We start from the raw sequence: 14,345 nt of genomic DNA, 5'->3' as shown, positions 1-14,345 counted from the left end.
GGCCAGGGTCTGCACCCGGGGGCTCTGGGCAGGCTGGGACCACGCCTGTGCCTCCACTGAGACGAAGCGCAGCCCAAGGCGAGCTCCCCACTGCTTGCCAGGCAGGTGGGGACTCCCCCTACCATGTCACCAGGCGGTCAGCGTTAAAAAGTGACATTTCTGTTTGCTTCTCCACCAAGCGAAAGCCCTGGGAGCACCTGTCCACCACCTGCACTACCTGTGGTGAGGGGTTTCGGGCAGCCAACACTGAGGGGCCGGGTCCAAGGCCCCAGGGATGACCCCCAAAGTGAAATCAAGGAGCAGCTGCTGCCAGGGCAGAGACCACTGTGCCCCCAGGCCACCCATCACCGTGGGGCCCATCAGGGCAACAGCACCAGGGCCACAAGTCCACAGGGCTGGACCTTCCTCTAGGCTGCCAACAGCACAGCAGGGTCACAAGCCGAGGCTCAGGTGCCCCCAAGTCTATCCAGAGGGGCACCCGCTTCCACACACCCACCTCGTCGTTCTCACCGAGCACAGCCCGACGGGGAAGACGGCTCCGCTGACGGTGCCCGGAGCAGGGCTCCCTCCCTCCCCACGCGGTGGAGGCAGCCTCCACCCCCACCGGCGCCTCGAACCCGCCACCCACTCACCAGGGGTACACGGTGTAGTCGATCTCCCGGGAAGGCGGCCGGCTAACGGGCGGCTGGGGGCAGAGCACACACGGGTTGATGTCCCACCAGGGCCGGCCACAGACTGGGGGCTGGGGCTTGCTGTCAGTGGCCCGACCCCACGCCCAGCACTGCCTGCACTGGACCAGGACCATCTGTGAACTTAGCCCAGAGGCCCTGGCCTCTAAGCTCCCCAAGGACATGGCTGGACTCGGTCCCCACACTGAAGCTCAGGATGGTGAAACGACAGAGTCCCAGCCGTGAACAGGGAGCCACCACCCAGCAGCACACCTCACCCTGAGAGGGAAGCAGGTGGCCGCAGGAAGTCCCCAGCAGGGGTACGGGGACACTTGAGCTGCAGTGGTGGGCTGTGTTGTGGGGGCTATGGCCCCTGCCAGAGCCTCACCCAGCCTCACGAGGACACACGCTGGAGGCCTCAGAGACCACTCCTCAGCCTTGGCCCCATGCACCACACGGATGGGGAACCTGAGGCTTGGGGAGGGCCGGGCCTGCCCCCCACCACCTCGTGAGTTGGTGACACCTGTCCTCCCCTGCCCTAGGTACTCCTGACCTGCCCAAACAGTCTGAGTGTTTAACACCTTCTCCTTCAGCAGGACAGAGGCCAGAGGCCAGCAGGGCTCCCGCGGGGGACCCACCTCCTTGCACCTTCAGGGAGAAGCCCCGTCGCTGTCCTGGGGGTACTGCCTTCATAACAGGGTTGGGGACAAGTTCCACGCCCTCCAGTAAGACTGCCACACGGCCTTTCCCCAAATATCCTAAACTCCGACGGTGCATCTGGGAAGCCCCCCCGCCCCCCCGCTAGGGCTAGGCGACAGCCCCAGAGATCAGGGAGGCCCCACGACGCGCAGGAAGGCACGAGTCCTCCTGTGGGCACGCGCCAGTCACCATGGGGCAGCACAGCCCTGGGCAGGGAGGGCCTTCAGCAGAGGAAAGCACCCCACCAACCTGGCCTCTGTTCCTTAGCAAGTACACTTAGCAAGTACACCCTGAAAGGGCCACACCCTCCTCACCGAGGCACCCTGGAGCCCTCTGCACCCTAGCCACTGTCTCTGGAAGTGACCAGAGGAGGGGACTCACCCTTCCGTCCACAGGGCAGGGCTTCACAGATGAGCTGGGGAAGCACCCTGACTTCCTGCTGTGCACCAGCCGGCCCTGGACGGAGAGACCAGGGGGACAGGGGTCATTCCAGGTGAACACAGGCCCTGTCCAAGATGAGCCTCGTGGCCACTGTGACCTCAGGTGACCTTGTAGTGGCTGAGTGGGGAAGCGAGGGGTGACCTGTGTTACAGGTGGGGCCCGGCTGTTGGTGTCCCTCCAAGGCCACCTGGGGAGGAACAGGGTGGCTGGCAGGGAGCAGAGACCCCTTGGGCACCCTTCGGGCCTCAGTTCTATGACTATTGTAACTGAACACAGGCCAGGAAGCTGTGGGGACATAGGACTGCAGCTCCTCTGGCGCCTGTGCAGCCGGGCCCCGTGTCTAGAGCCGTCCCGTGGGCACTGGGGCTCGGGGGAGGCACAGAGGGTGGGTGCCACGGGCCCCTCGTTTGTGGGCCCTGAGAAGGGAGCAGGAGCCACACCACAGGACCTTCTCTGGCCGCGTAGAGCCCTTTGCCAGAGGCTTCCTGGGGCGAGGCAGAGGGCAGGGCCAGGCACGGGGCCTGGTCACCCCACAGCAGGACACAGGGCTGCTGGCCGGCCCAGGGCAGCACAGGGAGGAGGCAGTTCAGGCACAGCAAGCCAGAGCTTTGGGAAGCCATGGACATCAGCAGGAGGGCCCCACCGTGTGAGAGCAGTGCCCCTGGGAAGACGCGGGGGGAGGCGGTGGCAGAGGCCCTGCTAACCAGCCGCCCTCTGCATGGCCCTGACCTTCACCCTGGGAGCAGGGGGAGGAGCTGGGCTCCAGGGCCCAGGACCTACCTCCCACCACTGGGACTCGGGGTCGCCCCGCAGCAGCTCGATCACGTCGCCCGTCTGGAAGGTTAACACGGGCTTCCCGGGAGGGGCAGGGTTGCCGAGGTAATTCTGCACAGCCACCATCTTGGGACCTGCCGGAGACGGGGTGGAAGGGCTGCTCGCTTGGGACCTGGCCCTGGCAGGCAACCCATGGATCCTGGCTTCTCCCCGGCCCTGTCCAGCCCAGGAGCTGTCTGGCGAGTGCCCGTAGGCCCCTCCCTAAGCCCTGCCCCTGGGGCCCCTGGGGCTCCTGGGTCCCTTGAGTACGTCCTGAGTACATCCTCAGGCCCCAGCGGAGGCAGGGACTTATTCTCAGGTGCTGCTTCCTGTGTCTTCTCCCCAACAGACACCTCTCAAATTTGGGACTGCAGCCAGCGTGTGGACAGGGGACGGTCCTCATGTCAGAGGAGGTGAGGAGGGTCAGGAGGCCCAGGGACCTGAGCCACAGTCAGAGGCAGCTCAGGGCTCAAATGCGGGTGGTGCCTGAACCCCCAAAAAGGCGAGGCCACTCCTACCAGGAGCCTGTTCAGACCCAGCCCCGCCCTAAGTCACGTCTGGCTGGGGGTCCCAACCAGTGACAGCAGCAGCAGCCTGTTCAGGGACCCCGTCCTTCCCTGACGGGCTGGATTTATTCTCACTGCTTGGACTCCACTGCGTCTCACAGCACCTCTGTCTTCAATCCTCCATATTCACCAGGCGCCTCCCACTGAGCAGCCCGGTGAGGGATGGGGAAGGCGGTAAGGAGGCTCGGGGCCTCCGCTCTGCTCGGGGGTCACTGGGCAGCAGCTCTGAGCCCCGCCCTGGATTGAAAGGATGCTGGCCCTTCTCAGGCTGGCCCTGTCCCCATGGCCTGGGACTCGGGGTATGCCTTATGGGGCCTAAGCAACCCTGGGGAGGTGGCCTTGGGGGGGAAGAGGCGGGGGCACACAGCCCTCGCCTTCTGGGAGCCTGGAGCAGAGAATGGGCAAAGCAGCCATTGCCAGGCCCAGGCCAGGACAGGCTCCTGGGGCGGCCAACGTGGATGACGCACAGAGGGCCCAAGCTCGGCACTCACCAGGTCCTGCTCCCGGGGAGGCATCCTGTGAGGACAAGGACAGGAGAGTGATGAGGGAGGGCTCTCCTTCCCCTCCCCCCAGCTGCCCTCCCCCCGGGGGGAGGGTAAAGGTAGGAGCAGAGAGGGCCTAGGGCCTGGACTCCCCTGGATTCCCCACCATGGACCCTCACCTCCTCCAGGAGGCCCACCTGGCCACCCCTGGAGCCATCTCCGTGCCCCTCACAGGCCAGCAAGTGCCCCCTCCATGCGGAAGGCACAGTCCAGGCCCCACAGGTGACCATGTGACCCCTGCTATGTCAGCTCCAGAGGGCTCTGGACCAAGCAGGGGCTTTGGGGCAGGGGCAGGTACAGGTGACAAAGCTGTGACTATGGCAGAGAGCCCACCCTGGGCAGGCAGAACAGGTCAGCTGCTGGGACAGGACCACAGCTACGGGGTCCCCTGGGTCCCGCGCGCAGACCCGTTGCTATTGATGCCCATGAAGGAAACCCAGAGGGCCCCTGGAGGGGAGCGTGGACACTTACCAGGTCGGCCGGGGAACCTGCAAAGGAAGCAGACGGGGTCAGAGCAGAGGCGCCATCAGGCGCCTACGGCTGCTGGAGGTGAGCTTCACGGCTCCCTCCAGCCGCAGACCTGGACCTGGAGAGGGGCCTCTGACGACCCGACTTCCCAGGAGGGGCAGGGCTGCCCCCATGCTCCCCGCCCCACCCGTCCACAGAGGAGAGTCCACGGTGGGCCAGCTGTGCCTGCCACGAGCAAGTGGGCACTTGTGACTCCTCTCTGCCACCCGTGGCTTAGACACACAGGTGCCAGCACTCAAGGGCAGGGGCATGTGGGCTTGTCAGATGGAAGGCAAAGTGGGCCCAGCCCCTGCCAACCTGGGCTGCTGCCACCACTGGTCAAAACAAGGACTGCAGCAGTTGTGACCACACGGCCCGGCACTCGGCCGCGACTGCTCTGCGCACTCCTGTCTCCAGCAGACCTTGGGGACACAGGAAGCAGCTCGGGCATGGGTAGGGGTCATGGCGGGTTTTACTCTGCCTGGGGAGGGCACCCCACAGCAAGGCTCTCAGAGGAAGGGGCCCCTCCCGGGGGCATCCTGACCCCTGTGGACACTAACCCGCCTTGGTGTGGACCCTGGGCACAGCCCAGAGGCAGCGCCAACCAAGGCCGAGGAAGCACACTGCAGGGTGGTGTGGCCAGATGTGGCCAGGGCAGGGACGGGCCCACAGGGGAACCAGGACCAGCGTCCTCGGGGAGGCACAGGCCCTTGGAGCAGCGGCTGGTGCCTGCAGGGGCTGTGGCGACCTGGCGGGTGCCAAGGGGGACCGGCTTCCCACAGGCAGAACCGCCTGCCGCAGGACCCCAATGCGCCTGTGTTTTACTGGGAAACAAAACCCCAAAGAGACCGCGTGGGCCTGTGCGCCACCAAGGGAAGCCCCACGTGGGGACGGGGGCCTGCAGGGTGGTGTAAGCTGCCTCCCCTGCTCCTGCCCGGAGCTTCCTACAGGAAACGAGGCTCTGACCATCAGGAGAAAACTAAGCAATTATGTTCTAAAAAGAAAGCTTGAGATATATCTTTATTTTTATGCCTTTAGCTATTTCTAGGTAAGTTCAAGGGCCATGTTTATTTTCGTCCTTTCTTCTCCTTTGCCCCCTCTGACTTTTTGAAAATTAAATATGCTATTTTTAGACTAAAAAAAAAAAAACAACAGACGTAGCTGCAGCCCGTCGCCTGGTGTGAGGGGCACGTGGCCACAAGGGGGCGGTATAGACAGCAAAGGGAAAGGCCACGTCCAGCCCAGCGCACAGGGACACTAGAGGGGCCTGACAGGGTTGCAGGGGGCAGCAGCCTGTGGTGGGGACAAGGGGCTTGGGTGACCTGCTGACCCTCCCGGCTCAGGGCACCAGGCCAACACTCAGAGACAGATCGACTGTGGTTCTGGTACATTGTGGGCAGCGGGTCTTGGGGTGACAAGCTGGCCTGACTTGCTGTCATCCAGGAAGATCAGCGAGACACAGGCCCAGGGACATGAACTGGGGACCCTGGACGCTTCGCTGGACAGAGGCTCCACCAGCAGGCATGGTTTCCAGCCTGACTGGGGGCTGATGATGGGGTGACAATACTGGGCCTAGCCTTGTCCTGCGTGTCACAGTGACAGGACACACGGCAACAGAGCAGAGACCTCACTCCCACGTCAACAGCCAGGGGCCTGGTCCACCATGGAGGGACACCCGAGGGCCGTAGGCTGCCTGAGGATCCCACCGTCACTGGGGGCCCTGCCTCCCTGAGCACGGCTCCTGTGTGTCACTTGCAGCGTGACATGGCACTGTCCCCAGGGGTGGGGAGGACAAGAGCCACCCAGCTGAGGCCGGGGTAGGGGGCTTGCACTCAGCAGGTGCTGTGTCCAGGGAGCCATCCCTGGGCCACACTGCCCAGGCCCTCGGCCATCCCTCACTGTGGCCCCCACCTAGACTCTGCCCTCCATGAGGCCCTTCGACCAGCTGCTCCCCGCCGGGCTGCCCCTCAGCAAAACCCCAAACCAAGATGCAGGGGAGGAGCCTCCAGGGCCCAGGGCCTCCCCGCCCTTAGCCCGGGCCTCAGGCTTCCCCATCTGATAATCAGGCACAAGGAGATGAGAAGCACTGGTGGCAGTGTGCGTGTCCAAGGGCGTGCCTGTGAGCCAGTCACCAACACAGTGGCCATCTCCGTCAGGCCTCCCCAGTGGGAGACCCCAGGGACAGGAGAGGGTCATGAGAGGTGTGGATGACCAGACCCCCAAGCCTGCTGCAAGCGCTCTCTAACCATCTGGGGCACCTGGATTCTGGCACGGGGAATGGGGACAAGGAGGGAAAGTCCTCTAGTACCCATTTGGAGCCAGATCCTGCCTCCTGATTACTGTGCGCCCTGGGGCAGTGTCTCGCCATCTCTGAGCCTTGGTATTCTCATTTGGCCTCTACTAGAGAATGGTAAAGGGTAGCTGTGAGCAGGCAGGACCTGAGGCTCAGGCAGAGGGAGCCGGGCAGCCGGTTGCGGGTCAGTACTCACTGATCCTGCAGGGGGGAATCACCTCCAGGCACTCCTTGTGTGCCCCCACGCCACACCTGGTGCACAGGTAACCCTGGTAGAAGGTGCCCCTGCGTGGGAGAGCGGGAGGTGAGGCTGTGCTGGCTCCTTGACTGCTCAGCTGTGGTCAGGGCCTTTGTTCACCCCCTGGCCTGGCAGCCGCCCTGGAACATCTGACCCTCAGAGCTTGGGATCTCCAGGACCCCTGCTTCATGAGACCCCTGCTGTCCCCTCTGCCCACCCAGCCTGGACCCCCACCCCCACAGTGGTCCTGGTGCCCAGGGACAATCCACCTGGCTAGATCCAAGACTCCAAGGGCCCAGGCCCTGACTCTCATGGACACCCCCTGGCTCCTTGGGGTCTTGTGTGGGCTGTGGCGGGAGGTGAGAGGCCGTGGGCCGCGGGAGCTGCCGTGCTGAGCTCGTGGGCCTGGGGCTTGAGTGGGGCGGGGCCCACCTGAGGAACATCCCGCAGGCTCTGCAGCTGGTGGTCCTGTCGAACGTGTACATCTGGAAGCTGTGGTGGTTGGCGTTGGCTTTGTCTGGCTTGATGTTGGACCTGGCAGGAACCAGAGAGGGGGGCAGAAGTGGCACTCGCCAGGCCCTGAGCCCACGCCGTGGGCCACGCCAGCCCTGGCAGCGCCATGTTGGGGGTCTGGACTGCAGCCTGGCTGTGTGTGATGCCGGGTGGGCTGTGGCACAGGGCTGGTGTGGAAGGAAGCCCTATGGTCAGGCCATACTGGCACAAGAAAATCCCAGGTGAAGGGGAAGACTCAGGTCTCGAAAGGCCTAGGAGTGGGCGGTGCAGGCACCTGTCAAAGAGCAAATGCATACAGCAGCTGCCCCCCACATCTGTGGCTTCACTTTCTGAGGTTTGTTACCCACAGTCAATGTGGTCTAAAAATATTAACTGGAAAATTCTAGAAACAATCCTTAGGATTTACAATGCACTCCATTCTGAGTAGCAACATGAATGAAATCTCACCCTAAACCAAATCACATCATCCTTTGGCCCAGAGTATCCACACGGCATGCACTGCCCTCCTGTTAGTTACTTGAGAGCTGTCTGGTATCAGATGGACTGTCATGGTATCACAGGACTTATGTTCAAGTACTGCTTATTTCACTAAAAAATGGACCCAAAGCTCAATACAACATATTGCTATCATCAGCTGTCGCTCATCTCTTCCTGTGCCTGAATCATATTGTGGAACTTTATCACAGGTCTGTATGCAAAGAAAAGAACAGAGTGCTCAGCACTCAGCATTTCCCGGGTACCCAGGGACTTGGACACCCAGATGTGTACACGTCTCTGTGTGTACAAAGCCTAAACATTCGACATTCCAAAGCCTAAACAAACATGGAATCTAGTTTATCATGGGCAGGGGGGCACGCCGGGGGCACACACGGGTCTGCAGCTCACTTCGACCTCCGCCCACCGAGTCAGAGAGGCCAGGGAGTGAGCCCTAGAGGGAGGTGTGATGGCAGCCCCCTGGTGGTGGGAGGGGCCTCTCCAGGCACACACCTGAAGAGTTCACCAGGGGACCCTGGGGACAAAATGTCAACCCATGCAAACGAAGATGAGACGCCCTGGCTGGGACACAAGCCAGCAGGATGCCACCACGGCCCTGTCACGGCCCCTTCCCTCCACCAGGTGGAAAAGCCCAGGACGCCGTGTCAGGGTGTGGACAGGGGGTGTCCCTGAACGCTGCTGTTCATGCAGGAATGTCCAGAGGTGAACCCAGGGACCATGAGAGCTGTGACCTCGTCCATCCTTCCTAGTGTGAACAGCCCGACTGGGCAATGATGGGCAGGGGGTGTGTGCTCTCTCTCTGCCTCCTGACCTGCCCTGAGCTGACCAGCTTCCCTACACTGGGCCCCTCCCCACGAGGTGCGGCCCACTAGGCCCAGAGCAACAGAGTCGGCCACCTGTGGACTGAGACCTCTGAAACCAGGAGCCCCACCAAGACGGCTGCTCCTGCTGGCTATTCTGATCCCAGTGGCCCACTGCTGAGGCCCCGCCCCTTCCACCTAGTTGTCAGGGAGCCACTGGTCAGCGAATTGGGCTGCTTCCTGGCTCGGGCTGGAAAGAGATCTGGGCTTTCAAAGGCCAAGCCTCGTGGGCCCTTTGAAGCTGCCCCTGGCCATTCCCGGCCTGCTAGTCAGGGGTACACGGCTCAGCCTCGAGGACGGCAAGGCCCATCCCAGCAGGACGGCCCAGCCCTGGGATGCTATGGCAGCAGGAAGGCCCTCCAGCTCCAGGAGCCGCTGAGCAGGGCTGGCCCCATGGTCAGGAGCTGGTCTCAGTCTCTGGCACCTGAACTGCCCCCTGCCACCCCCAGTCTCGGGGGCTGCGGAAGAGCCCAGCGGGCCACCCACTCACATGGCCATCTCAAACTGCTCCATCCACTTCCGCTTCATGTCCTCCGTCTTGCAGAAGAACTGGAAGCCCTGCTTTCCTTGGAGGTGAATCAGGTAGAAGCCGTAGGACCACTGCGGGGGACAGGGACGCGTTCACACGGGGCCCAGGGCACAGTGGCATCTCGTGTGCAGTGCCCCCTGCAGGGCCACAGGCGCACAGGTATGCTGGGCATTCCTCTCAGGTGCATGTCCTCTCAGATGCGTGTGCCCGGGGCCTGGGCCCAAGCGTGCGGCTCTCAAGGTGCACACGTGCAGGTGGCCCTACGTGCCGAGCCTGCCCACGTGAAGGATGCCTACTGCGTGCTGTGCCACCCAGGGGCAGGTGGGGCCTCTCCCTGCCCCCTCCCACTGCTGCAAGGCAGGATGCCCCCAGGAAGCCTGGGCCCAGGCGCCCGCCCACCTGCCCAGATCCTCGGAAGTGAGCAGAAGCTGCACGGGGCCCTGCTCAGTGGCCTGCTCAGTGGCCTGAGCTGCCCAGCAGCCCCTCCAGCTCCGGAAAAGGGCCTTCAAAGGGGTCCAGGGGAGAGCTGGGAAGTGCGGGGGCTTGTTGGGAGTCGGGGAGGCGAGGAGGACAGAGGGAGGGAGCAAGGATGCGGGAGAGGAGAGACGCACAGAGCGAGAGGCCGGGTGAGGGACCCCAGAGCCCCCCACCCTGGCCTGGGGCAGTGGGAGTGCCGAGGCCTGGCTGGGCGAGGGCCGGAGGGGGAAGGGGCAGCAGCTTACCATCTTCCCGTGAGACTAGGAAGCGTGTAAGGAAAGCAAAGGGGAGACGGGTCACCAGGGGCCTGGGCGGCCCTGCAGTGGGCACCGCGGCCGGAGCCCACAGCCCAGGAGGGGTGGAACGGGCCCTGGGCAGGGCTCGGAACAACAGGGACAGCACCAGAGGCTGGGACCCCAGTGGCTCTGCCGCATGCGCGTATGTGCTGCAGGTGCAGGCTGTGCCCCAGCTCCAGGTCGGGCCTCGGCTCGATGCCCGGTGGCCCTGACTGCCTGCTCCAGACACCAGGGTTGGGAGGGGCTGGGACACACTGGGTCAGCACCTGTAAGTGTGCACGGCCAGGGCCTGGACTCTTAGCTTCAGGCCCCGCTCCTGGCCCAGGGCCACACACAGTTGGTGCTCAAGCACTGTGTGCAGAAGCCTCGGCAGGAGCAGGAATGAACCAGAGGATGCAGCTCTGCCCCAGCTCCCAGGCTGGACCCTACAGCCATGGCCACCCTGCAGCCCAGGACCCTGCCTGCTGGACATCGGAGCCTCTGCAAACTCATCCAGAACCTTCATAGCCTTCCCCCACACAGGCGGGGGTGGGGACGGGGAGGACACCTGCCTGCTACAGGGACAACATGAGCTGCAGGCAGGCCAGCCAGGGTTCAGAGCCAGGCTCTCACTAGGGGCCTTGAACAGGGCCTCCTGCTCTGCCCAGGCCCACACTGGGCACTGAGGTCCTGATGGAGCCCTGACCCCGGGTGGGGTGCCATCTGCAGCAGTCACAATGACAAGGCAATGGCTGAGGGGTCTCTCTGCAGGGTGGGGCCACCCCCAGCAAACAGCAGCCCTTCCCTGGGGTTTGGGACCCTGTGCCTGCCCCTTGCCTGGTGTGGCCCAGCCCTGGTGGGCCGTGGTGGCCCCGAGCAGTCTGCAGCCCACCTTCTTGATGTCCTTGTTGTGCATGGGGTCGTCGGTCATCTTGTGGGACAGCAGCTCGATGACCTCCTTCAGCTCGTAGCTGTAGCCCTTCCTCTTGCAGACGATGACCACCTTGTCAAACAGGAACAAGTACCTGGCCCAGACAGCAGGCCAGGGGCCCTTAGCACGGCCGGCGCTCCCACGTGAAGGCCCTGCGCTGCGGGCAGTGCCCCCGGCAGGCACCTGTGAGCCGGCCTGAGGGCCTCAGAGCAGCCTCTTCCCTCAGCACATGCGGCTGCCGCCCAGGGGTGAGCCCTGCCCTCCACTAGTCCACCTGGCAGACGCCAGCCTGTGGTCAGGGCCCTGCTCCACACCCAGGGCTGCACCTAGCCCTTCCTCCTGACCCCCAGTGACCGGGCCCTCACATACAGCAGCAGGTGGGCATGCACCTTCCCACCATGGCCAGCCACCCAGCAGCCACTTGGCAGAGGCACGTGCAGCCGGGCGCTCGGGCCTGCCCTGGCTCCCTGGAGAGCGTGAGCTCACAGGGTCGGGCCCCACCCCGCCTTTGGCCATTAGCCCAGTGCCCGCCATGGGCAGGGCAGCCCAGGGCACTGGCTGACGTGGCCCCGACGCTCGTGTGGAGAAGGAAGGAAGCAATTAAAGCTGAGTACGGCAAACTGGCCACAGGCCATTTCCCACAGGAAGCCGCGTGTCCAGGCCGCCTGGGAGCAGGGCCCGCTGGACCCGAACGCCAGGCCGTCAGGGGAGGCCAGCGCCAGCCGCCCTCTCACCTGTCTTGCTTGGTGTGGTTGACTATGGACCGCACTTTCAGCTCCCCGTCGATCTTTGGCCTCCCGTACTCCTCCAGCTTCACCTGCTGGGAAAGAGCGGCGGGAGGGTCACTCCTGCTGGCACAGCCCGCCCCGGCCCAGAGCGGGCAGGCACACCAGGGCCGTGCTCCCCACAGCACGGGGGCACTTCTGGGCCAGGGCTGGGGACGGGAAGCAGAGGTAGGGAGGGACCAGGCTGGAGGCTGGGTCCCCACTCCCGCCAGCCCCACCGGGGGCTCCCTTCAGCCCGGGAACAAAGAGCGATTGACGGCCTGGGTCACAGTCACAGGCCACCGCTGTGTGAGCCCAGAGCAGGGCTGGAAGGAAAAGCCAGACGCCCGCCGAGAAACCCAGTGAGACTCTTCTCAGGCAGCACCTCTCAGACGGCAGGTGTGAGGGGAGCACACGGGGGCCCTGTGGGGTCCCCAGCAGTTCATCTCTGTGGGAAGAGGCTCCGAGGCCTCAAGCTGGGCTTGCTGCGGACGGTCCCTACTGCTGTTTTGGCTGGCGGAGATCACCTCCCTGGACGGTGGCCTGTGGGGCTGTCAAGGGACGAGGCTATGCAGGCAGGACCAGGTCCAGAAGAGTGCAGGACGGAGTGGCCCAAGCGTGGTTGCCAAGCCCATGGGCCTGGGGTAGCTGCGTGTCCCGGGCTCCCTGCGCCCTGGAGAGTCTGACACACATTGTGCTGTCGAGCTCGGCGGGCACACACTCAGGGAGTCCACTCCTGGCCCGAGTGACCCTGGAGTGCCAAGAGCGGAAACTCTGCTTCCCCAGGAGGGGCCAGGCTGGCATGGGGCCTGTCCTGGGAGTGGCCGCTGCACCCCTGCTCCATTCTCATTATTCAAAGTGCAAGCGTAACTCGTAAAACATCAAAACACAAAACAATCTTCTTTCCTCACATCGCAGAAGCAGTGGTGGGCACCACGTGGTGTTGGGAGGGCACCTGCGGTTGCCCGGGGTCCTTGGCACCCACAGCCCCCAGGTGCTCCTGGCTCAGCCTCGAGTCTTTGGGCTCAGAACCGTGAGGCTGCCTGAAACTCCCTCTGCTTTCACGGGCCGGGCCCAGGCGCTCCCCCGGCCCTGGCTACAGAGGGCTCCTCGGATGCACCTCTGACCCTGGTGGGTAAAGATCGGGCACGTGGCCCCAGGTGCTGGCCTGGGGATCTGGGGTCTCCTCTGCCCACACTTGTGAGAGCAAAAATCGCCAGAGGGCAAAATGTTTTCATCAAAACCAGCGGTTCTCAGTGTGGGTGACCCTGCGCCCAGGGGCACCTGGCAACACAGCTGGCAGGCATCGCGAACAGAACCTGTCCGTTGCCCTGCAGGGCCAGCCAGGGAGCCCTGGTCCAGGAGCCCCGGGTCTCCCAGAGCCACTTCTGCTTCTGGATGTGAGGGAGACTTCTGTCCAGCTGGGGAGGAGGGACGGGGCTGGGCAATCCACACGGCCTGCCCCCTTCACAAAGGACCATCCTCAGGGCACAGGGCACTTGGGTGGGCTGAAGGGGACGAGGGTGCGCAGAAGCAGGAGCTGGACATCAACCCCAGAAGCGGCCGCCCGGGTGGGTGTGTGCGTCCCCTCTGTGCCCAACGCGAGCCAGGCCTGGCCCCACTGGAGAGCCGCGGCACTTACCAGGTTCTCTATGGAGCTCTGAAACTCGCGAATCTTCTTCAGGGTCTCCTTGTCCCGCTTCACCTCGTTTATGTACATGGCCAAGTCCTGAAACCAGGGAGCGCCATGTCCACGAGGGGAGCCCAGCCCACCAAGCCCTCCCCTGGTCCTAGTGGGGCTGGAGGACCCCAAACAAGGAGGGGGTGGGGAGCAGCACGCCACGGGGCAGACACAGCAGGGACTGTAGCACAGCGACCTGAAGAGCCCTGCCACTCTGTCCCTCCGCCCTTCAAAGTCACACAGGCCACCAAGCAGCCCCCGATCTGGACCCACCCTAAGCCTGCATGTCATCTAGGAGCCTGGGTAGAACGAGTGGCCAGTTAGTTCCTTCTACCTGGGCCCAGAGGTCCCCACTTTCCAGCCCAGCACCCGTGTACCCCACTGCAACCCTCCTGCTGGCCACCAGGGGGCAGTGCTGACCTGCAGCCCAGCCAGCGGGTGAAATGTGGATATCCAGGCTCAGTCCCCACCCCCCTCCTGCCCCTTCTTGCTCCAGGGGGACCTCGTGGTCCACTCTCCAGCCTCCCTGTGGCTTCTTAAAGGGTGTTCTGTTTTCTTGTCTACTTGCCTTTAAAACGAGGGAAACAATTTCCCAGAGACAAGGAACCCAGGGCAGGGACAGATTCCGAGCAGCCATGGCAGACCCTCACCAGGTGGGGCCTGCGAGCTGTCTGGTTTTCTGGCCTCCACGCTCACCTGGCCCAGAGCCCACTAGGCTCAGACTGGGACAAGACGCCCAGGGGAACAGCCCCGGGGCCCCAGGGGCAAAGCAGCCTAGCAGAGCACCCGGGCTGCAGGGAGTGAGCGCTCCGTCCCTGGGGAAATCGAGCTTGAGGACAGAGGGGGCTCCTGCTGGCCACACAGGCCATCCCGGCGCTGCAGCAGGGGGTGAAAGACGGGCCTCAAGTGCATCTCCACAGCTCTCAGAAGCCCAGAAGCCTGCCCGGGGTCACGGAGCCCTCTGCAGGGCTGATAGCCCTCGGGAACCTCTACTGAGGGACCTGGACTCGCCCGCTGGCCAGGGACACACTGCCAAGCCACGCCTGGCTCACG

General features: G+C 63.9%; 1 protein-coding gene across 5 annotated transcripts in view; it reads right to left on the bottom strand.

Annotated features, from left to right (window-relative positions):
* Vav2 (vav guanine nucleotide exchange factor 2) overlaps window positions 1-14,345 on the bottom strand; it is a 161,574-nt gene that overhangs the window by 10,554 nt on the left and 136,675 nt on the right. For 4 of the 5 annotated variants that reach the window (XM_046465434.2, XM_046465436.2, XM_046465437.1 and 1 more), the window contains exons 12-22: window positions 13,254-13,340; window positions 11,582-11,667; window positions 10,809-10,941; window positions 9,126-9,235; window positions 7,200-7,301; window positions 6,726-6,814; window positions 4,201-4,217; window positions 3,679-3,703; window positions 2,589-2,716; window positions 1,749-1,823; window positions 633-685 (exon numbers count right to left, since the gene is read on the bottom strand). In XM_046465434.2, coding sequence (XP_046321390.1) covers window positions 633-685; window positions 1,749-1,823; window positions 2,589-2,716; window positions 3,679-3,703; window positions 4,201-4,217; window positions 6,726-6,814; window positions 7,200-7,301; window positions 9,126-9,235; window positions 10,809-10,941; window positions 11,582-11,667; window positions 13,254-13,340 — 905 coding nt within the window. The remainder of the gene's footprint in view (window positions 1-632; window positions 686-1,748; window positions 1,824-2,588; window positions 2,717-3,678; window positions 3,704-4,200; window positions 4,218-6,725; window positions 6,815-7,199; window positions 7,302-9,125; window positions 9,236-10,808; window positions 10,942-11,581; window positions 11,668-13,253; window positions 13,341-14,345) is intronic. The other variant, XM_046465435.2, reaches the window with a different exon arrangement.

The sequence above is a fragment of the Marmota monax genome, unplaced genomic scaffold, assembly GCF_021218885.2.
Source record: "Marmota monax isolate L192 unplaced genomic scaffold, Marmota_monax_Labrador192_F-V1.1 WCK01_AAM20220418_F8-fsc00167, whole genome shotgun sequence".
Classification (NCBI taxonomy): Eukaryota; Metazoa; Chordata; class Mammalia; order Rodentia; family Sciuridae; genus Marmota; species Marmota monax.
Note: the sequence above shows the minus strand (reverse complement) of the source record. Positions and strands in the feature narration are given on the sequence as shown.